At 41.8% G+C, this 24,547-nt stretch overlaps 1 protein-coding gene across 1 annotated transcript in view; it reads right to left on the bottom strand.

The window, feature by feature from the left end:
• SCN10A (sodium voltage-gated channel alpha subunit 10) overlaps positions 1 to 24,260 on the bottom strand; it is a 111,341-nt gene extending 87,081 nt beyond the window's left edge. The window contains exons 1-5 of the mRNA XM_046003843.1: positions 24,186 to 24,260; positions 23,957 to 24,040; positions 6,364 to 6,645; positions 4,602 to 4,729; positions 1,499 to 1,579 (exon numbers count right to left, since the gene is read on the bottom strand). Coding sequence (XP_045859799.1) covers positions 1,499 to 1,579; positions 4,602 to 4,729; positions 6,364 to 6,633 — 479 coding nt within the window. The 5' untranslated portion in view covers positions 6,634 to 6,645; positions 23,957 to 24,040; positions 24,186 to 24,260. The remainder of the gene's footprint in view (positions 1 to 1,498; positions 1,580 to 4,601; positions 4,730 to 6,363; positions 6,646 to 23,956; positions 24,041 to 24,185) is intronic.
• Positions 24,261 to 24,547: the final 287 nt, after the last annotated feature.

Raw genomic sequence — 24,547 nt, 5'->3', positions numbered from 1 at the left:
CTGTTGTATCATGCAGTTGTATTGTCTGTAGATCATGACATCTTTGCTACTTTTCTTATTCTTATATATATGTTTTTCTTTTCCTTGCCTTACTATGCTGGCTGGGCTCTCATTTACAAAGTTAAATAGGACTGATGAAACAGACATCATCCCTTTCTTTCTTTTTGTTTTTTATCTCAAAGGGAAAGCTGGCCATGTTTCACAATTAAGCATGTTGTTTGTTATTTCCTTCAAAGTAATTACCCTTTATCAGAGTGCAGCAATTCCTATCTATTCCTTCTTTTCTTGGTATTTCTAATTATAAGCAGATATTAAACTTTATCAAATGATTTGTTAGCATCAGTTAAGGTGACCACCTGATTAGTCTTCTTTAATCTATTCATAGAAATACAACATATGGTGGACCCTTGAACAACTTAGAGGTTAAAGGTACTGACACCTCCCATACAGTAAAAACCCACATATAAGTTTTGCCTCCCCCAAAACTTAACTATTAACAGCATACTGTTGACAGGAAGCCTTTCAATAACATCAACAGTCAATTAGCCCATATTTTGTATGTTATATGTATTATATACTGTCTTCTTACAGTAAAATAAGCTAGAATAAGAAAATGTTACTAAGAAAATCCGAAGGAAGAGAAAATACATTGATAGTATTGGAGTGTACTTATTTTTATAAAATTCATGTAAAAGTGGATCCACACAGTTCAAACCTATGTTTGAACTATGTTGCTCAAGGGTCAAGTGTATTTTCTACTGTGGCATGTATTAATGTTATGACCAGCAAATTTTTTTTTTTAAATTTAGAAGTTAGAGAAAGAAATTTCTACGGAGTTCCTATTATTGAGGCAAATGTATGTCAGTCTTACGCTGAGCTGGGGGCACCCCTCCCGGATGTGTTGGTGCAGGTGTTTATGGAAAGTTCCTATGTTCCCAAACTGCAGAGGTTCTATCTGCTAACCCAGGGAAAGCGAATGCTCTCAGGAATATTAAGGTCACTTTGAAGTATATGAGCCATGATAACATAAACAGCTTTATTCACAGGTAATTTTCTGAATATGTTCCAGAACCATTTGTTCTTCTTTCTGTCTCGGTTTTGCGCCTGCCTCTCAGAGTAGGCCGTCCCTAAACTTGGTTCATGTGTGCGCCTAGCAGGCGAGTGCTGCAGGCAAATGAGGAAAGCTCATTTGCCCAGACCACCCCAGACCAATGAAATCAGACTCTCTGGGACTGGGACCCAGGCATTAATATTTTTAAAATCTCCCCAGGGGATTCCAAGGTTGAGAACCAACAACGGATAATTCTCCACAGTTGAAGATCACATGTGTGTTTATGCACCAAAGCCCACAGAAAAGGAAATATCTAACCACCCCAAAGCATGCAATACTCAGATGAGACTGGCAGGAAAAATTTAAAAAAAAAAAAAAGCTGCCAAGGATGAGAAGGAGGACAGAAAGAGGAGGCCCAGGTATGACAGCGACAGCAAGTCTACTTACTCGATTCTTTCTGGAAGCTCAGTTTGGGTCATGCCCACACAATTGACCAAAATGGTGACAGTAATAAATAGACTGAACCACCTGAGCGGACTGTGTTAAGGAAAAGCTGAGAGTTGCCATGTTTCTCTGATGTCACCTATAATCACCTTGATGCTGAATGATTAAATTCAGAGCTTTTAGCTAGGATCAGCTTTTCGATCTTGCCACATAACAGCTGCTAACATTTACTGAGTGCCTGTGCTGGGCTGGTTACTTCATTCACATTATTTCTAATACAACCGAACTTGTATGTAAATATTATATCTATACTTTCTAAAACAGTCTGGAAAACTTAAATAATTTTTCCAAGGCCATACAAGTTAGTTAGCTGTATGATGCTGAGATGTGACCCCAGACTGATAACAGAACCCTCAGGAAGATGGAAGAAAACAAGAATCCTTTCTCCAAAATGTCCTTCTGCCCTGACACCTTCATTTTATGATACAATGTAGTCTGAAATTTTGTCCAGGAAGTGTCTCTTTTTTCCTAAAAGACAAAGAGACTACTTCTAGGAAGTTAGAGGTAAAGGGAGGGTTACTAGCTGTCATGGGAATTAGTTGAGTCGGATTGTTTTTCCCACTTAGTTGAGATCAGTCGCACTGAGGAAATGGGCTCCTGGCTAGAAATGGTGGGGGCAGGCACAGGGATGTAAAATGCTGCCTCAAGAAGAAAATTCCAGATAGAATTAGGCTGGGATGGAGAACTCTGTCTAACCAGAGATGAGAATATTCAAGGTTGAACCATGGGGTTACCACAAGGGGAAGATGACACTGAAGAAGGTGAGTGGGAAGGGGTAACCTGATGGGAAGAAATGTTGGTGGAGAAAACCCAAAGAAAAATCCCCCCCCCCAGGACATTTTTCTCAGGACCAGCTTGGGTTCCTAACAATTATGTCCTAAAGAAAAACAAAGCCTGAAGATAAGCTTGACCTACAGAGAGAGTGAACCACTCATCTTTCATAATTTCAGTTTGAGCAGAAGTATTTAAATCTATTTTAGTTTTCTGTAAATGTCTTTAATGTGCCCGTTTTACAGTTACTTAGGAACACATCTATTTTGAAAAGGGAAATTCTGCTAATTAAACCACATTTTCCTGTTGACTTGCAATTAAATTAAGAAATGTGTTCACATGGGGGGAAAATGTTAACCCAAGGATTAAATTAAAATCATATCTCCAACTTCACAAACCTTTAAAGGTAATATATTACATACACTATTACTTGTGGAAACATTCATAGCAAATTTGATTAGAATTATAATTTTGGTGAAATATTAATAATAGGACACTGAGAATTCCATACCTTGAAGAATATCTTTTGGAGTGGAGCTACCAAGTTCATAAGATTTAAATATATAAATACAGGCTTTGTGAGAAGGAGACACCTAAGAGTTTTCTGTCCGGCTATGACTCCATCCAGCAATTATGATTCATCAAATCTCAAGATGAAACGAATATTCACTGGTCACTTGATTCTTTAAAGGGATTTCATTTCTAATTAGCTGTTTCTTACAGCTAATTAAGATGTAACTGAACCAGGATGTGTGGAGAGGAGTTTGTGTATTTGCTGTTTTTCTTTATTGGTAATTTTTATGTAATTAGATATATTTTTAAAAAACCCAAGTAGAGATGACATACTGAGAGAATAAATTACCTCAGTTCATTTCCATTAACTGCCTACTTCCTTATTGCTGATACTGTTCTAAGCAGGGTACAGGCTGGGCCTTTTAACTGACTCTGTGACCTTGGACAATTTATTTAATTCCTTTGAGTAACAGTTTCGTCATCTGTAAGATGGGGATGCACATCTCTGCTTCAAAGGTTTCTGTACCTGTGACAGTGAGGACACTTAGGAGGTATTTAGCAAACCGTAGCCTACTATTACCACTAAATACCCTTCTATAGGATCAGAAAATCCAAGACTGAATTAAGAAAATATAACTCCCACTGCTTGGCCATAAAGATAAAACATGTAAAAGGAAAATGTAGTGCAACTACATGGAGCAGTGCAGTTTCATTTTGAGATGACTCTTTGCCAGAGCTATCAGCTCACTGAATGCTGTCCAGCAATCCAGCAAGCAGCCCCAGAGCGGGGGGGAGAGAGCTCCTGTTACTGGAGCCTCCCAAGAAGAGGCTGGCTACCATCTGTCAGGCAGCTGAGGAAAGGCTGTTCTTGCAAATCAACCTCCTGGAAGCCAGGGCTGAATTTGTCATTAGGAACTTCCAATTTGGACAGTCACCAGGGAAGATCCTTGGAAACGAAGCCAAAGTCTCTTTTTTTTGTCCTAGTTTGGCTTGCCTTGAAAAACAAAACAAAACAAAACAAAAACTGGAGGCAGATTCTGAAGGTACCTAAAGCCGTGAATATAATACAGACATTTGACCGATTTTTCTCTAATCATTACTATATTCCCCAATGGCATGAACCTTAAACTATTCACAATTTTTTTGGACTACTGAACTTAGTAGACTGCTAGTAGTTTGGGGGTAACTTGGGATATTGACAGTGTCTGTGACCGGTGTGGTCCCACTGATGCAATCTATGCTCTGCCCATTGTGGTCTGTCCTCTTTGTCCTCTGTCAGGTGCTGCTCTTTTGCCCAATGAACAGTCGGTCCTCCTCATGGCTAGGGCACAGAGTAACAATCCATGCCTATTTCATCTGGCCAAAGAAGCTTCGGGGCCCTCTTATTGGTTATTATATTGTGAGATGAGCCCATCTCACATGGTAAGATGAGATGAGATGGGCTCATCTCACATGGTAAGAATATGCCCTGTATATTAGCAAAGCTCATTCATAAGTAGGACATTTTCTTAGGTGGGACATGCCCAGGCGTGTCCAGACTAGTCTAAACCCACCTGTGGTTTGCATGAGCACCTCCTCTGTCTTGGGACAGCTTTCAGGTGTTGGACATATTAAAGCCACAGACATTTTTCTCTCAATGCAATGATTTTGTTGTTTCAGGATTCAATTAGAGGACACCCATATTGCTAAACTCTAATGAAGGTACTGGATACAGTGGGCAAAACCTGATTTTAAAGGAATCATGTGGAAGAAGCAACAGTGCAAAGGATATGAGTGGACAGACACTTTGATGGCTGTTCTTCTGATCAGGTTGAAAGGACTGAATAACCACAGGGCCCGAGTGGCACTAAACCGTGAAATGGTCCTCCCTTTGTTCAGCACCATAAACGTCTACAACAAAACAAAGCAGAAGGTGGACCTGAAGTGAGAAGTATGCATCCTCACACAATCATGATTTTGAGCACGAATGGTGTCATTTCAGGCTTATGAGCAAGACGAGGTCTGGGAACCATACATCCATTAGTGGAGAGCCAGGGGAGGGGCAGAGATAGTGGGGATCAAGGACTGAGGGCCACATTCTCACCCTCCTAGCAAGACCTCAGGCCCTGTCAGTGACTGACTGTGCATCAAGATGAGCCCACTGAGAGTGCCCAGTGACCAGGAGTCTGACCTGGGGCTGGAGGGATGCTTCCGCCCCAGGGCCAGTATTCTGGCAACTGGAGGATATGGTTCTGGCTGCATTAAATTCCTCTTCTGATTAAGGATCATCCCTGGTGCGGGGATGCTCCCTCTGCTCCCTGTCTCCTAGGTCTCCCCTTTAAAGCCCTCTCTCTACTGCTTGCCTCTGAGCATCTAGGAAGATGAGGGTTCTTGGCCTGTGAGAGGAGGGAGGAAGACATTTTAGTGTCTTTTTATTTTCTCTATAAACCGTATTTGAGATGGCTGATTCCTGTCCTTCCCAACTCCCAAACATGCACACATCATTTTGGGGGCGGGGGGTTGCTGTGTGGAACATCTAAGACACAATACAAATAGGGGAATTGTCATGAAGCAGCTCTCACTTAAACCAGTGGTTCTCAAATGTTTTGATTTCAGGAGACTTTTATACTGTATGGAATATTATGCCTCCATCAGAAAGGATGAATACCCAACTTTTGTATCAATGTGGACTGGGACTGGAGGAGATTATGTGAGTGAAATAAGTCCAGCAGAGAAAGTCAATTATCATATGGTTTCACTTACTTGTGGAGCACAAGGAATAACACGGAGGACACTGGGTGAAGGAAAGGAGAAAGAAGGCCATTGGGGGAAATTGGAGGGGGAGACAAACCATAAGAGACCGTGGACTCTGAGAAACAAACTGAGGGTTTTAGTGGGGTAGGGGTGGGGGGAGGGGTGAGCCTGGTGGTGGGTATTAAGGAGGGCACATATTGCATGGAGCACTGGGTGTGGTGCATAAACAATGAATCTTGGAACACTGAAAAAATAAAGTTAAAAAAAATTATTGAGGACCCCAAAGAGTTTTTGTTACTATTTATGCCCTTTTGCTTATACTGTGTGTGTGAGACAGAGAGAGTATATAAGACCTTCTGAACCCACTAAAAGGGTTTAAGGAACCCCATTGATTCTGAGATCAAACTCTGAGGACCACTCATTAAATCATCCTGATTTCTGATCCCCTTCTCTACTCTACCCCCACCCCAAGACTCAGGATCTCTGCCCCCATTTACAAAGACAGCCAACATCATTGGAGATCCTAGGGCAGTGGTCATCCAAGAGAACAGCCAACTTCCTCTTAAAATTTCATAGCAGCTGCTGTTGCTTTTGAGGATTTGAGTTTAATTAGTCTCCACCATAAATATAAAAATGTGAAGACAGTACCAAAGAGGGAGTTGGATACATTTGTCATTAACTGAATCTAGCTCACAGCCACATCACCCAGGTCAGGAGAACTCCCTAGGCTGAGTGGAGCAGAGGCTTCCTCTCAGAGGCTGAGAACAGCCTTCCCAGCAAATCACCCTTACCCGGTGTGTGCTGTAGAAAGGGTCCAGATCCTCCAGGGGCTCCCCAATCAGCTCTGCTGGGAGCTCACCATAGAACTTGGGCAGCTGGTTGCAAGCTTTCAAGTCTAGCTGGGGCCGAGGCTTCTCTTCTTGGTCCTTCTGCTCCCTGTGCTTATCTTTGGCTTTCTTTGCTGCCCGTGTGGCAGCAATTCGCTTTTCAATCTCCACCAGGGACTCCGGAGTGAATCGACGGAAGTTGGTAGTTTCCAGGGACCCAAAGGGGAATGCCATCTTCTCATTCTTCTTCAGGAAGAATTATACTCTTGTGAGAGTGGACATCACAACAGAGAGGTAACAGCTTGCCCATTGGCCCTCTCCCTCCATTTCTTTCCTTAACTCACACTTCCTTGCTGGAACAGCAACCCTCCGCCCCAACTCAGTTCCTTCCTGAACTCACACTGAGCTCTCCCCAGAGTCTCACTGTCCCTGTGGCACTCTCTGAGGAGGCTGTTTATTCAAACCTCCTCCAGGCACCTCAGGGTTGAGCTATGTTCTCCATGAGCTTCTAAGACATGGCTCCTTTATCCATTATCCATTGCTCCTTCACCACCCCCACCACCCCCACCACCACCACCACCACCAGATTTTGCCACACTGCCCTCTCTTCTCAATTCCATGACCACTGAGCAACAGGTTCTCACCTGCATTCATCAAATACTGTTTCGTGTGGTCTGTGACAAAAAACAATGCTAGTAAAATTTTCCCCATTGAAAAGCATTTGTTAAAAAACATTAGGAAGGGGCGCCTGGGTGGCTCAGTGGGTTAAAGCCTCTGCTTTCGGCTCGGGTCATGATCTCAGGGTCCTGGGATCGAGCCCCACATCGGGCTCTCTGCTCAGCAGGGAGCCTGCTTCCCTTCCTCTCTCTCCGTCTGCCTCTCTGCCTACTTGTGATTTCTGTCTGTCAAATAAATAAATAAAATCTTTAAAAAAAAAACAAAAAAAAAACATTAGGAAGGCATTAACATTTTTTGTTGTTCTTTTATTATGCAATGATATGCTTTTAAGAAGTGACAGCCATTCCTGGACATGACAAGAGAGAGGAGGAGGCCCAGTACCTTGAGCACATGGCTGCACTTGCCAGCTGAGAGTGTGCTGTGTGCCTAATGCTCTAAGCTTGGCAGCATATTTGTATTTTTTTATTCTTAATAAAGTGCATTATTTAATTTTCCTATTTAGTTGTTTTTTCTTCTAATGTAAAGTTTTTCTTTAAAAAATCATATGAATAAGATTTTTTAAAAAATATTTTATTTTAGGAGCACCTGGGTGGCTCAGTGGGTTAAAGCCTCTGCCTTCGGCTCAGGTCATGATCTCAGCATCCTGGGATCGAGCCCAGCATTGGGCTCTCTGCTTGCCAGGGAGCCTGCTTCTTCCTCTCTCTCTCTGCCTGCCTCTCTGCCTACTTGTGATCTTTGTCTGTCAAATAAATAAATAAAATCTTTAAAAATATATATTTTATTTTATTTATTTGACAGACATATATCACAAGTAGGCAAAGAGAGAGAGGAGAGGAAGCAGACTCCCTGCTGAGCAGAGAGCCTGATGTGGGGCTCTATCCCAGGACCCTGGGATCATGACCTGAGCCAAAGGCAGAGGCTTAACGCACTGAGCCACCCAGGCGCCCCTGAATAAGATTTTGATTCTTTCTTTAAATGATTGATTCATGAGCCCATTTTTGCTGTTTATTTTAATCTAAGTGCATCTACATTTCCTGACAGTGTGTCAATGACTTAACATGCCATGATGATTTAAAAATTGTTCACAAGCTTATAAAATCTTGATCTAATTCATGGTCTCTAATACTGCCAGACTGGGTCTTTGGGACTCTGATCCATCATGGTCCATAAAAAGCCTGGAATGCACTCCAATGACTAGATTTTCTTTCTTTTTTTTTTTTTAATTAACATATAATGTATTATTTACCCCAGAGGTACAGGTCTGTGAATCATCAGTCTCACACAATCCACAGCACTCCTCATAGCACATACCCTCCCCAATGTCCATCACCCAGCCACCCTATCCTTATCCCCTACCCCCAGCAACCCTCAGTATGTTTCCTGAGATTAAGAGTCTCTTATGGTTTATGACTAGGTTTTCTATGAGCTACAATATTCTCAGGAAGTTTATCACCCCTAGCCTTAGCCTAGAAGCAAATAGGATGGCTTGCTATCACAGATAGATAGAGCAGTATCTATGTGGCATTCTCCTGACTCCAGAGAAGCTACATTTGAAGTCCTGCAATAGGCATCCATCCTCTTAGTTCTCCAGCCGACACTGGATCTGTGGATAATGTCATTTTCCCACACACTCTAGTGCAGAGATCCTCAAATGCCAGTGCACAGTGTGGTGCTACACCAACTGCATCATTTTCACTGGGGGGCGTGAGTTAAGATACAGATTGCTGGGCCTCTACCCACAAAGATTCTCACTCAATAGGTCTAGGTGAGATCTAGGAAGCTGCATTTTATAGGCTCATAGCTGAACTGTTGAAGTGTTCTATCTTTGAGAGGCAGCAGAAGCTACTGCAACTGTGGATGTGAAATGGAATGAAGATTAGGGTTACAAGATCAAAGTAGGATCTGGCGGCCTGCTCCCACAGCTCTCGAATCTGGAGGAAAGTCTTCCTGGATTCTAAAGGGAAGTCAGAAGCCAGTGTTGGTTGGATTAGAGAAGAGACCTGGCATCAAATGGTCACTCTTATTGAGCGACCATCCTAAGAAACCTACTCCTCAGAGGTTTTGGTGGGGTATACTTTGGGACCTCTTCCCTTCTGCAATCAGAATTAGGGCAACTTCTGGCCAGAAACCTCAGGGAGTTTATACTCAGGGGATTGGAACAAAGAGTGAAATTTGGTTGTTTCTGAGGATTAAGTTTCTGTAGGTATTTGCCCTGTATCTGGGATTTCTGGGCTACAAAAGGACCTACTGGATCTCCTCTGGATGGACCATAAAGGCGTCTTAACTTAGATTTCTGAGCTCTGGTAGTAGGCAGTTTCTAAGAAGGATCAAACATGATTGAATAGATAACAGGAGTTTCACATTTGTCATTTCACTTGTGATGGAAATAACTGGCTGGTCTTTTTTTTTTAATTTTTTTATAAACATAACTGGTTGGTCTTTAATCAAGATTTATAATCTCGGCAGGCCAGCTGACTCAGGGCTGCTAAATGGAGGTGGATTTAAATAAGGGTACAAATGAAGGTTTCCTTGAGATGACAGTGGACAGGGCAGGTGTGATATTGTGATTTATAATAAGAAATACATGTTTGGTCTTTGTCTCCATTTCTGGCACAGAGCTCTTAAAACCCTTGGAATTTCCTGAGTGATGTGTTTTGTATGTTATTGAGGTACATTTTGAAAGTCACCTAAGGATGGGGACTGATTGCCAGCAGAACCAACCACTAGAAGATTGAAACTTTAGGTTCCCCATCTCACCTCTGACCTCCAGGGAGAGGAAAGAGGCTGGAAGTTGAATTCAATAACCAATGGTCAATGGTTTAATCAATCATGTCTATGTTATAAAGCCTTCATAAGAATCCAAAAGGACAGAATTTGGAGAGCTTCTGGGTTGTTGAATACATAGAAATTGGGGAGGGAGATCACATCAGAGAGGATATGAAAATTCTGCACTCCTTTCCCCATATTCTGCCCTATGCATCTCTTCCATCTCACTGTCCCTGAGTTATATCTTTGTATAAAAGACCTGTAATCTAGTAAGTAAAATGTTTCTCTGAGTTTTGTGAGCCATCCTAGCAAATTAATCAAACCCAAGGAGGAGGTCACGGAAACCTCTAGTTTATAGCCAGTTGTTCAGAAGCACAGGGAAAAATCTGGGCTTCAATTGGCGTCTGAAGTTTTGTATATGTGGGCAAGGGTCAGTCTTGTAAAACTGAGCCCTTAACCTGTGGGACCTGATGCTAATTGAACTATTGAACACCCAGCTTGTGTCTGGAAAATTGCACCTTAGTGGAGTGGAAAACCCCCACCCCCACACATTAGAATTGGTAATTAGAACATTTTAGCAGGACAAAGGGTTCTTTCTTCCAGCCTCTGTTGTTATTAGTGGAACATGTTTCTATGGTCTTGCAGCAAGTCTGAGTTGCTCACAAAAATGGCTGAGCATCATGAGAAGACTTACTTAAATTATCAATCCACAGTGACAACAAGGATAGGCACAATTATCTCTCTCCCTTTTTAGGGAGAGAAAGAGAGAGTGTGAGCACATGCATGGTGAGGGGAGAGGCAGAAGGAGAGGGAGAGAAAGAATCTTAAGCAACATGGGGCTGCATCTCATGACCCCAAGATCATGACCTGAGCTGAAATCAGGAGTCAGATGCTTAACTGACTGAGCCACCCAGTCACACCCACAATTATCTCTTTTAATCCCCACAGAAATCCTATAGAGTAGGTAGAAGGCATTTTCTTACATATAAGAGAATTAATAATCAGTAATTACTATAGGTTATAAAGATATTATTGAAGAAAACAAGATCATCTTTGAGTTTTTTGACTCCATACCCAGTGCTCTCTTATTTCTAGGATGGGTCCCACTTGCTGGAGCAGTTCTGAAATCCTACTGACTGGGGTATCATCGAAGGGCTCTGGGACTTGAAAGGTATGGATTGATCTGAATGCATTCAGATTTGATGAAGTTTCAAGGGGTCTCAAAGAACAGCCTCTTTGTGTTATATTGTTCATTGATGCTGTTAAGAAATCAATGGATGATTTTTCCCACTAATGTAGCTTTTTTCCTCTGTAAGGCAGTTATGATGTAAGCAAACAGGTAATTATAATTTTTCCAGGACCTGATTAGTAGGTGAATATATCAGCTCCCATCCCATGTAGGATTGCGTCTTCTCATGCATCTTATGGTTGTTCTCATCCATTTACATACAACAAAAATGATCATTTTCTTGCATGTGAGTCCTAAATCTGGACCTTTCTTCTGTTCTTTGGACCCACTAATCCAATGTCTTTGACACATAGCTCTTTGAATGCTCCATAGACACCTCAAAGTCATTGTCTTCCATGATCTCTCCATCCTCTCTCCACCCCAACTTTTCTGCCTCCTTGTTCCCTATCTCAGTAAATTACATAACCATTTTTGAAAATGTAGGCTTAGGGGCTCCTCTTTGTGCCTCTTTCTCCCACAAGTCTTCCTCCCTTATGTTTTCAGCTCCTCAGATACAGCAATGAAAAAAACTATAGACTTTTGGAGCTTAAATGTAGCTCTGGGTCTCAGCCAACTTAGGCCAGCTTCCTAGAGAGAGACTTTCCAGAAAAGATTGAAATTATGATGACATCATGGGAAGTCTGGAGTCACATTTGAAACATAAATCTAAATTTATATCTCTAGCCAAGATCTTTCACCTACATTCCAAATTGTTATATTTAGCTAACCATTGATTATCCTTCACAAAGATACCTGATAGATGTATAAAGCCTAACTACTGATATCCTTACCCTAAATATGCTCTTCCCTTTGTCATGATCATTTCAATAAATTGAGACTTCATCCTTCCAAGGGCTCAAACCCTGAGTCTTGAAACTTTGGAATTATCCATTACTTCACTTTCTCGCTCCCAAATCTCACATTTAGATGACCAGAAAACTCTAATTACCTTGCTTTGGAAGTTGTCTACTTCCTATCACTGTCTACTTCTTATCACAGCCACTGCTACCTGCTAGCTCAAACCACTATCATTTACCTCCCTGGCTACTGCCATGGTCCAACCACTGTGATCCACTTTCAATGCTACTTCTATAGCCCAAATCACTATCATCTGCCACCACCTCCATAGTTCAAACCACTACCACCTACCTCCACTGCTACTCCCCTGGTCCAACCACTGGCACCCTTATCCACTGCTACATCTATGACCCAAATCACTGCCATCCTCCTTTACTGCTCCTGTCATGGTCTAAACTACTGTCACTGAACTGCTGCTGCCTCCATAGACCAAACCATTGTCACGTCCTGCTTGGGTCACTAATCTGTCTTTTCAAAATGTCTCACTGCTAGGATTGTTTCAAGTCTTTGCAGCCTACACTTCTGGAAGAAATAGGAATGATTCTTAAAGTGCATTGCTGTAAACTTCATCTCTGAGCTCAACTCACGTCATTCTCTTCCTTACTCACTGAAAGCCAGGTCCATAGACCACCTAGATGTTTATTGGATACAACAAGCACACTCTTGCCTCAAGGTGTTTGAACTTGTTATTCTTTCTGCATACTATTCTCTTCCCATTTATAACCACAGTGCTCATTTGAATATCACCTGTTAAGGAAGCCTCCCCTGACCATTCCAAATGAAAGCCTTTGGCCAATCTCTACCCTTTTACCTCCCTTCACTTTTCCTCAAAGCACTTTTAACTAATTAACATGTATTTATTTACTATCTCCTTAAACTGGCACTTTTCCTTTCATGAAAGTTTGGATTTTTCTGTTTGTTTAACTGTTGAGTCCTTAACACTCAGAACACTCAGAACACTGCAAGCAGAATTGGGTTTGGGGAAAACAAACACAAGTACTTAAACTGTGAGACCAGAGTGGGTAGAACTAACCATCTCCACTGTTGCAGGGAAAAAAGATAAAAGGTTTTCTGTTCAATAACAACTTAAGGTTTAAGATTCCTAAAACCCACCCTTATTTGAATAAAATTTGATCTCTAAGGTGAGAGGAGAAAAATTAAGCTGGGAACCTGGAGGGCTGTGGGGACAGAAAAACACTGAACATTATAGAGATGTTGTACCCAAAAAGGAAGAAAAACAGGGAAATCTTGGTGTCACAGAAATAGTAGGAAGACAAGTTTTAAAAACTGCTGAGCTTTGTTCTAATAGTGGGAATGGTTTTTAGTCAGGGAGAGTGTGAGTAAGTACCATGGAGTGGAGAGGATGTTACTAGATCGTTTGAGTTGTTGAAAGAGACAGATTGGGATATGGGAGTAACTGCAAAGTTGAATAAACTAATTACATTACCCAAAGAACAGGAACATGAAAATGAAATGCTCCATGTTCTGATGCCATGATTTGGCTGCCTGATGGAACAGCAAGCTTGTTGTCAGTATGTCACTAAGACTGAGAATATAGTTGGACCTTTCATACCACTAGATTGAGAGAATGATGAATTAGTGGTGAGAAATAGTAACCACTTTACTGACACATTTGAGTGAAACTGTGTTTTACATGGTGTCACACATAGTGCTCAGAGTGTGATTAGGCTCTCTATCTCATGGAATGAGCAAACAACTTAGCTTTGGTATTGGTGCTATCACTGGACTCTCTAAGCTAATGGGAGCATGGAATTAAATATCTCTTTTTGGGGAGATGTGGCCAGAGTAGCCAAGACTTAGAAATGTCCCTGAGATGTCAGAATTTTTGATCATCAGTGATGCTGACATGTGCCTATCTAAGCTACCCATTTCCCTGAAAATTGTATTTATTAGGCACCTGATTGGAGCAACAGGGTACTGGACAGGGGAGCAAGTTGGCCAGGGAAGAGATAAAATTTGAAGTAGCTATGCCACTGGGAACATGTAATAAGCTGTTTTCAGTGAAGAAAGTGAGACCACATTATCCATGATCCTGCCCAGTAGTCAAATATTGAGCCTCAGCTATCTGTGGCCCAGGAAAATATCACTAAGACCTCTTTGAAGTTGAATAGTCCTGAGTTGCCCCTAGTGCTAAAAGAATGGACTTCTGGAAATCCTTGCTGAATGTAATTTACCTCCAAATAATTCAGAGATATAAGCTAGCTAATCTGTTGTCCAGGGATGGAGTATATTGGGGGAGGGGGGCCGGCGGAGAAAGTACATGCACTATCCATGGTTCTGAAAGAGCAAGCCTGTCTATTGTGGTCTTGAGCTGTCCGTGGTTCTGAACAAGAACTCTGGGGATGGGTGAGTGCTGAGTGGGAATGGTTTTCTGTGAGGTGTGGTGAATAACTGGTATGTTTGTAACACTGAATCAGTGTGCCAGGCTGAAGTGCTGAGAATAAGTGAGTTTCTGTGGGGGCTAAAATAGAAGAGAGGAATGATTAAAGGAAGAAAGAAAGCTGGGAGTTTCAGGAAGAAAGTGCCCTAAGGGCATTTAAGTAAAAACATCTCTTCTCAAAAAAATTGATATCCAAATTAAGTTTGAGAGGAGGAAAATATTGTTTTGTGAATGGTCTTTGCCTCCCTACCATTTCCCCCAACACACTGAAGATGAGATTGGAAGGAGGAAAAATATTTTCATCACTAAGGAAGAAAACAAGTTTCTTATCACATCACAAGTTCCTGGGAGTGTTGTGGACTTAGAAACTCAGGATGATGGGTTGAGTCAGCTTTAGAGACTTCGAGCTATAATTATTCAAGAAACCCAGAGAGGTGGTGTGGTTTTTCACAACAGCACTGGGCTTGGAAACAGAAAACTTGTCTGATACTGAGTAGGTCTTCTGAATTATCTCTCTCATTTCTATGATTTGTAAACTGGTGATGATGACATCTGCCCTGCTAATTTGACACTGTTGTTGGGAGAATCAAATAATGTATGTGAAAGCATTTTGTAGGCTAAGTGCTGTACAAATGCACAATATAGACTTTAATATTTCCCATTACACATGCTATTTAATGGCCAATAGCCACTTAGCCTCTTTCAGTTTGACACCACTAGCTCTCAGCATATAAATGAAATAAACATGTTGGGTCATTTACAATTAAGTGGTATAAAGAACTCATAATGTTGCCACTTTATTTCTCTATCTCCCAACTTTAATGTGTGAATATTTTGAATATAGTTCTGCTACCCTAAATAAAAGTGTTTATTTAATGGGTAATACAAATTACAATAGACTCAAGAATTTGAAGGGGATTTATAATGTGGATATAATTTTTTATGTAAAACATATAAAATCTACTTCTTTTCCCCATTCTTAATTTTCTTCCCTGACAGAATTCCTGTCCTATTCAAAAGGACCCTATCAGAATATATCACTAACAAACCTTCAGAATTCTTGCAGAAGGGTGTCTGGCGGGGCACCTGGGTGGCTCAGTGGGTTAAAACCTCTGCCTTCAGCTCAGGTCATGATCTCAGGGTCTTGGGATTGAGCCCTGTATCAGGCTCTCTGCTCAGCAGGGAGGCTGCCTCCCCCTCTCTCTTTGCCTGCCTCTCTGCCTACTTGTGATCTCTCTCTCTGTCAAGTAAATAAATAAAATCTTTTTTTTTTAAGAAGAGTGTCTGGCAAGTGAGTTTCTTATAATTTTTAAAACTGTGGCTTAACTGTGCCCAAGCATATTTAAGTAATCCAATGATATTGTAAGGATAAAGTGCAAGCTTGATTTAACAAGAATATGGAAATTACCATATAGACAATTTTTTGCCATTGCAAAATCCTGGTGGACAGTAGAATTTGGACAGTCAATTTTATAATTGTTTAATATTTTTAGGGATTCTGGAAATTCCTAGCATTAGATTTAGCTAGATGACATAATATCACAAAGGACATGCATGACAGATGAATTCTTTACTACATGTCATTATACCTCAACACACTCTAATATGTCTCTTCCAGCCCCTTTCATAAAAGCTTTTACTAAGTTGTAAATGACCTCTGGGGTGCCAAACCCATACAAACTTTTAGATTTCTGCTTACTGACTTCTTAGCAGGATTTGACACAGTTGACCATTCCATTTTTCTTGAAATCCTCTCTCTTAGTCACATCTGAGACATCATCGAAGCCTCATCGAAGTCTTCTTTTCTATATGGCTGCTAAATGCTGAGCTTCTTTGGGTTCTGTCCTAACTCTCTTCTACATTCCCTCTCATGGCAATCTAATCCTCTCCCGTGGTTTTAACTTCCACTCAAACCTCTCTTCTTCATCAGACTTGACTATCAGCCTGTTTGTTTGTTTGTTTGTTTAAATTTCCTTCATCTAAACTAGCTTCTTTCCAGTTCCCTCTTTTGTTAAATGGCACCATCAAGCACCATTATGGCTACTGACATCAGAACCCATAGACTCTCTCTCTCTCTTACTGTTTACATGTGCCTCAAACACCAAGCCTCAGCCATCTCTTATCTGGCTTCTGTGCTTGTTCATTAACAGGTCTCTCTGTACATTCTGTTTTCTCTATACACATACCAACCAACACAATCTTTTTAAAATGCAAATATCATATCATTCCTCTGCTTATACTTTTCAATGGCTTCCCAAGTCCTTCAGACAATGTCTAAATTCATTCCCATGGCACATAAGTCTTGGCAGGATCTGGTCCATGCCCATCTCCTCCATCTATATCTTCCTTTCCCTGGCTTTTTCCCCAGTAGTTTCCCTGGTTTTCTTTCAGTTTCTCAAATTCACCATATTACTTTCTGCTTTGGTAGCCTCACACATGCATTTTTTTTCTCTCATTAATGCCTCTTCTATCCCTTTCTCCTGATTATCTTCTATTTTTCCTTCAGTTTATTTTAAATATCACTTTCTCAGAGCAGTCTTTCCTGTCCCTCTGGACTAGACTAGTTTGATTTGTTATTCATTTGCACAGAAGCCTTTACTTTCCTTTATGACACATGTAAGTCTTTGATAAATATTTGTAGAGTAAAGGAATAGGTAAATGAATGGTGGTGGCTCTCAGAGACAAACTATGTTAGAGGAGCATCATGAATATGATCTATGATTGTTCAGTCTAATGTTTCTGTGGTCAGTGTACTTGATTTGACCTTAGAGTAAATAGATTTTTCTCATTGTCCTCTAGTGACTGAGCTTCTCTGGTATAGGAAAAAAATCCTGGAGCTGTCCATGGATGCAAGAAAACTGAAATGGGGGAGAAGATGACTGAAGGAGGATTCAGTGAATGTACTAAGAGGGAGTCCTTGCGATGCAACGGAAAGAACTATGACTGGGGAACAAGGAGACCTGGGCTCACCCTTGGTCCTTCTATTGATTTGCTTTCTCATGTTGAATATGTTTTGTTTGTTTGTATTTGAGAAGCAGTTACCATACAGGAAGATGAGGAAGTGCTCGGACGCTTCCTTTGTGAGATCTGGTACCTTATGAACCTGGAAGTAATGCTGTGACTTTGACTTGTTCTGATTCTGATCTTGTGAGGAAACTAAGATTTTGTTTAATGAAGGACTAGGTAGTTTTCAAGAAGACAGATTAACTTCCTGGCAGCAGGACTGGGTTTGATCATGACCTGGCACAGGTATTTCTCCCTCACAGGATTGGTCCCTTCAGTTGCCTTCTCATTGCAACTCCTGGAGGGATAAGAGAATTGTCCTTCATCTTTATTTTGATTCTTGACTCCCTAGGGAAGGAGAAGCAACAGAACTGTGTTCTCTTAGCTACATTCAAATATATGCCTATAAGTTTCAGAGGCTTCTCTTTTCAAACGCCACAGCCTAGAAGTGTCCAGTGGAGATGCCAGAGGTTGCGGGATGAGTCAGGAACACTTAAGTCTCCCTCATTCTGTCAAAGAGTCAGAGATTCTTTCATTCTCAGTAATTGTTGAGGGCTTACTGTGAATTGAGCACTACTAGATGTTGGGGAAGATGGTGTGGTGAAGAAAGAAGAGCAGTGGGCAGAAGTCACAAGACTGGAGTCCTAGCCACCAGCCTGTAATAAACTGTGTTTAGTCTTTGGGTATTTTCCGTCTCTGGACTTCAGTTTGTTCATTTGTACAATGAAGGGATTGGTCTAGCAGTATATTGAGGTCCTTTCATTTTGACAAGAAACCGAATCTCTTGTTTTGGAGGCCTTTGAGTCTTCTCAGGGAGAAAAGAAACCTTTATGAGAGAGGCAGTCGGTTAAACATCCAACTCTTGATTTCAGCTCAGATCATCATCTCAGGGTCATGAGATTGAGCCCCGTGTTGGGCTCTGTGCTGGGCATGAAGCCTGCTTGAGATTCTCTCTCCTGCTCTCGTTGCCTCTCCACCATGCCCATGCATGCCTATGTGTGCTCTCTCTCCCTCCAAAAAAAGAAAAGGAAATAATTAGAAAAATAAATAAGGGCTCCAATGGGTGGTTCTGGCCATAGAGTTTTAAAAAGATAGACAAATGCCTCAAAGTTTTAAAGAAGGGAGGGGCCAAAATAGGTAAGAGAAGCTCAGGGAAGGCTTCCTGGAGGAAGTTATTTGTAGAGCATCTTTATGTTGCTCATATGTTTCACAATATGAATCTCCATGTTCTAGTTTGAGAGGCATTAAGTATACTCTAGGTCTGGAATCCTGAAGAATATGCAAATGCATACCCACTGGGTATGCTTAATGCTCCCTCTGGGGCACTTTCTGGCCTTGGCTAAACACCTTTTAAAAGCAGAGGCACCTATATGAGACTTCTTTTCATGAGGAAATTCTATGGCTGTTAATCTTCTTAAACATTAATTATTTTAGAGCCAAATATGTTTCTCATGAACAATAATCCTCCTTTTTCTTTGCTAAGTTTCTAAAGAAAAAATATGCAAATTCTGACAGGTAGAAATGGATTTTGGACAAGGTCCTAAGGCAAGAGCACTGTGAATATTATGTAAATGCCAACCAATATAATGCAGCCCATCAGTTTATTCCAGGGAAGCAAAGGGTACTCAGAAAATCCGTTGCTGCTGCCCAGCTCCTGACATTGAAGGAATTCATCTTTTGTCCACAAATCACATTGTGATTTGGTCCTCAATTGCTGCTTCCAAATGTCAAATTCTGACAAAAATAGTGTAGCTCGTTTTAGGCCGCCATGTAAATGTCACTTCCTCAGAGAGGCCTTCCTTGATCTTGCCTTTCTCAATTAGGAGCCTTTAAGATGATCTCCCAAAGAATCCTGGTCTTTCCTGACCCTTGTCACAGTTTATAATTATATTTATTTGTGTGTTTATTTAATATGTGTGTTGCATCACCAGACTGTCAGTCCTGTGAGGGCAAAAACAACTTTCTTGTGCCCATAAATCTGTGTCCCCAGTGTTTGGCATGAAATGTTGTCTTTAGGTAAAATTGGGGTCTCAGTGAAATGTTTCAGATCATGTAGCCTATGCTTGTGTTTCAGACCTTTCAAAATGCATTGTGTGATTGCATCTAATATTTGCGTCCTCTACATTTCTTTACACATTTTTACACTTATCATATCTCTAACCCAATACAACAAACTACTTTCCACTGGTTAAGAAATCAAAATGTATAGTGGCAACCGAGTGTAATGGTTAAGTTCTTGGATTCTGGATCTGGGCTTAAATCACCACTGTGCACATTACTAGCTGTGGGACATTGGGAAGTCTCTGTCCTCGATCTTCTCATCCATAAAACAGGCATAATATTAGTACTATGAGGTGGTCATCAGAAAGAAATGAGTGCTTTGAACAATGCCTACAACTTTAGAAACATTATATTAATTTTGCTGCTAATGTTATTTTTCCCCATGGGAATGTGATAATTTTAAGAAGCTGACCCAGAGGTGTCACACAATCAGGCTGATTTCACATCATGCAGTCTTCCTGGACTACAACTATCTCCAGTCCACCAATGAAGAGTCTACAACCCAGGTGGATAATGGATCTTATTCAAGGACTTCAGCTAGAAAAAGGCGGAATTGGGACAACAACCCAGATTTCCTAGTGCTTTCCATATTCCGGTATCAATGTTATCAGTTGTCTCAGGATTCCCTTTTTCCTGTCCTCATCCTGATTTCCCACAAAGCTGGGATCAGAATCCATTGGAGCAGGACAGACAGTGCAGTGTCTGGATGAGCACTGAACCAGTGGGCCAAGCAGGACATGGTGAGTCCCTCCTCTCCCCTCACTTGGTTACAGCTGGGCACTGAGCCAAAAATCAGCTAATATTTTCTGAGCGCCCTGATCTGTGCATGCCTGCCTGCCAACACGCTCTGAGGCACTCTGAATGTAGCCTTTGAATGACGCTGACCCACACTTGACCTGTGATCACCCACTGAGCCAGACAGTACTTAAAAAAAAATTTAATCACAACTTCATTTGTTCAAAAATTGAACAAAAAAATGATGGTCTTATTAATAAACATGTTTTCTTGTTTACTTTGTATATGTGGGGCTCAGTGCTGGGTATTTCACATACATCGTGTCATTTAATCCTCACAGGATCATAGGTGGTCTACCCTATTATTAACCCATTTCCACAGACTAAGCACTAAAGCCTTGAGGCTGGTTTAGCCAAGGTCATATCCTAAGTCATTATTCTTATCTCTTTTGTCCAGAAGGTAAGGAATAAAAATATGAACACAGATTACTCTTGGGGAGTAGAATTATTGCTGATTTTTTTAAATAGGGGGAGAATATATGTCTACAAAAGAAATGAGGTGCACTAATCTTAAATTTAGAGTTTGATGCCTTTCCAGCTGCTCTGGCCTTGCCTGAGATGATCAGTATCGTGACTGCTGCCGTCAGAGTCAGCACTTTCTAGGTGTCTCTGAGCCTTTGCCCATGTCACCACACCCAGGGCACAGCAACCTCCCCTCTCTTCTCCAGCTCTCTAAAGTCCATGCTCAAGTCTTCCCTGAAGGATCCTCTGATTTGTCCTATTGGTCATCTCTGAAACGACCTCAAAGTAATCATAATAATTAATAATAATCCTAATATCACAATTCACTCCACCCGCTTTCACCTAGGGCTGTGTCTAATGCAAGGTTAAGTTCATAGCTGACACATTCATGCAGGGCTTCTGTGCCTTGGTCCCCTCCCTACAGAATGTGGAGAACAAGGCATCTCCAGCAGGCCTTCCTCTTGTCACCTGGGAGTCAGTCAGAGCCACGTAGTGTGCAGGGTGGGCCTGGGTCAGGGGAGAATGCCTCCCACCGCGGGCAATGGACCCAAGTTCCTGCTCCTTGTGCCCGGAACCAGCTTGACCTTGACTAACTCACTGGAACTGAAACTCTAGGCTCTCAAAGTTTCTTTATGTATAAAATGAGGGCATCAGACTAAAGAATAATGGGAATAGAAATTAATTGGCTGGGCTAAGCCATTCATACATCCCCTGGTTTAAATTTTACAATTGTCTTGTGAAGCAAGTATTATTATGGCCATTTTGCAGTTGAGGAAACAAAAGGATTGGGGGAGAGTGGCCTAACAGGTCAATAAATAGTAAAGCTGGCATGTTAACTAAGAACCGGTCCAGCCTACAGGTTTGTGTTGTCACCACGCTTTATACCTGGTGGTGGTCACTGCCACTTCTTCCTGCTCTTGTGAACCAGTTCGTAAATCATGGCTCTAGTTGTCTTTGGAGAGCCAGGGAAAGCACAACAGCTAGGAGCAAGGTAAAAAGAGTGACCATGGGCTCTAATGAACAAGATGGACCAGAGTGACATCTTGACTCAGGACAGAGTTCTGAGCCTCCCAGAATTGTTGCCAGTGAGGAAGGGAGAGACCACATTTTCTTGAAGGGGGAGGTGAAAGAAGGTGTTGTGTGTCATATCTGAAACTCCTTCCCATATGATCCAGGACAAAAGCCATGATTTTTACTTAGGAAGCACTTAGTGAACTGCTAATATGTATGAAGTTTTGATGGAGGTATAAAACTCAAGGAGGCTGAGACTCTGTCACTCATAAATTCAGTTTGGTGGGGACAGACACCAGCAGAAGCACCACTCTAATTGGAGACGTGCACATACACACAAACATAGATGAAAAGGTGATGCCGGGGCAAAGAAGGGAGAGGGGCCATGAGGTCTTGCGGGAGAATGAGGTCTCTCCAGGACTTTGAAGGACAGGTAAGGTCTGGGCAGGAAATGACTATGCAGAAAAGTTGAGCCCAATGGATGAAGGATGTATGAAAAAGGATACAGCAACCCTGGAGGGTGACAGGAAAGTGTGTCTTTCATGGGTTCAAGAGGCATGGACTCTAAGCTCATGGTATTTGTTTGTATATGGGACCCTGGGCTCAGGGACTCTGGGAGGGAAGGAGAGAATCGGAAGCATGGGGCTGCTGCCCTTGAAGGAGCTGTGGTCCCAGGAATCTTTTGGACCTGATAGGCTTCTTGTGTAAGGGAATGCATGGCCAGACACCTGCCTAGAGTCAGTGGTCACTGGTTTTCCTCCTCCCGGAACAGCATTACCTTGGCAATATTTAATTATGAAAGACTCTTTATCCACCATGTATGATTACAGAGTATCCTCAGGGTCTTTTTCCATTTCCTTCTGATGAAGATTTTCTCAAAACCATCTGTTCGCATGTATGTTCTTTCATGTGACGGTGCTTACTTTCAGTGCCCATTCATTATTTTTATTATTATTATTATCAACATTAGCTGACTGCTAAGTGAGTGAACAGGAAACTAGGAAATTGCTTTTTAAGACCACTCTAAAATCTTCCTAACATTTCAAACCAAGAGTATGCCATTTCAAAACAAATTTTTCCATCAGACTAAAAGCAATTCATTTCTCTGCGTCATTTCCACCTTCTTTCCACACCATGTGGCTAGAAAGCCCAACTTTTGGCATCTACTGCGCAAAAATACCCAAGTGCAGTTGACTCTTCCTGCTTCATTTTGCAAGTCCAGGGAAGGTGACTAAATCTACATTTAAGAAATCATAGCAGACTTTTCTTTTTCTGGCACTAATCCAGTCAGGTAATCTCAAAGAGCAAAATCACGATCAGGAATCAATTTATACTAAGTGCACTTGAGCTATGGGGGAAAAGCCAGAACCACAGAAATCTCATCTCTCAACCAATCATTCTTTTGGATTTCAGAGTTAGGCTAAAAACAAAGGATAGATGACTTTGGCCCTATCTGTTGTCACCTTTCTGGACATGTATAAATGCTCCCTGCAGGATGAAGATACCCTTGGTCACCTGGATTTCTCTTGTTTCATCACAATATCTTTAAACAGGTGTCCCTCAAGCTTGTTGCCCATTGGAGTTTTTGGGAAACCATTGAAGAAACCTAAGTTCTTGGCTGTCAGCTCTGGACATTTAGATTTAGGTCGAGACCTAGAGTAGGGTCCAGGAGTCTGTGTCTCTAAAAGCTTCTCCAGTATATTCTAATGTGTAATCCAGAGTGGGAACCACTGCGCTCAATCTTATCCACACTTTTCTAACAAGAGTACTTTTGCCTTGAGTTTGAAGCAAAACGTATCTCTGAGGGAGTGTATCAGCTCCTACCTGCAGACTATGCAGACAGCCACAGACTATACCTGTGGTCTCTATGTCCATTTTCACTTAGATGTAACATTTTCGTCAATACTTTTAGGATATTTGGCCTCTGTTACCACAGCTTTGGTAAACTACCTGAAATAGCAACTGCTAATAAAACATTTCTTTGTATCAATATGACTCTTTGAAGAACATAAACTTGACATTGATTGTAGAGATTGCTAGTTTTTGGATTTGGCTATAATTTTCCCCCTTATCTTTCAGAGGATGGGAAATAATGGGAGTCTTCTATAAAAATAGATTAACAATACTAGTTTTCTAAGAACTGTGGGTGTTTTGGGAAGGTCATATATTCAAAACAGCCCACAACCGTGCTTTGTTTTGGCTCACAGGTAAAACCTCTAATTCTTCCCACATAACCCCAAGCATATATCTTTATACCATTAGCCATAGATTGGCCCCCAAGTCCCTCAGCCAAACCTTTGCTGGCTCAATCTTGATTGTCTTCTAGGTAGGAGATCCTCTCTTCTATCCCAGCTCTCCTCCACTGGAATCCATGAGCTCCTGGAACACACATTCAGCTTAACATTCAGGCAGAGCAAGAAGAAACTCCGTCTGTCCCCTCTTCTGCCGGAGAGGCTAGTGAGTAGCTCTGGCTAGGGGAGGTGAATCGGAGACACCCTCCCGCCCAAGCTCCGCAAAGACTTACACTTGTTTGTGCCTTCAGTGAACACGCTCCGGCCTGTCTGATAGGAACCTCCCTGGTGTTCAGGGAACTGCAAAGACTCATGCTTTCGTGGGTGCCATTCCCATTTCCCGTCACGAGTCCCACCCTGGCTGCTGGTGCTCCAGAAAAGTGCACTCCTTGGACGGAAGCAGGGCGGGGGTGGGGGAGGGGGTGTGGGGAGAAGCTTATGTGTGATTAGATGGTAAAGTAACAAATGTGATTTTAAATGGTCTCGTGGGAAACGCTGAAACCCGAGGAAGCAAAGAGGCTGCACTTAGATAAGGATGCCTCCAGCATGCACAATAGACTCCCAGCCCAGAGCAGAGCTGCCTAAGAGAGCTGGA

Source organism: Meles meles, chromosome 4 (assembly GCF_922984935.1).
Source record: "Meles meles chromosome 4, mMelMel3.1 paternal haplotype, whole genome shotgun sequence".
In the NCBI taxonomy this organism is placed as follows: domain Eukaryota; kingdom Metazoa; phylum Chordata; class Mammalia; order Carnivora; family Mustelidae; genus Meles; species Meles meles.
This window is presented reverse-complemented; position numbering and strand designations above follow the sequence as displayed.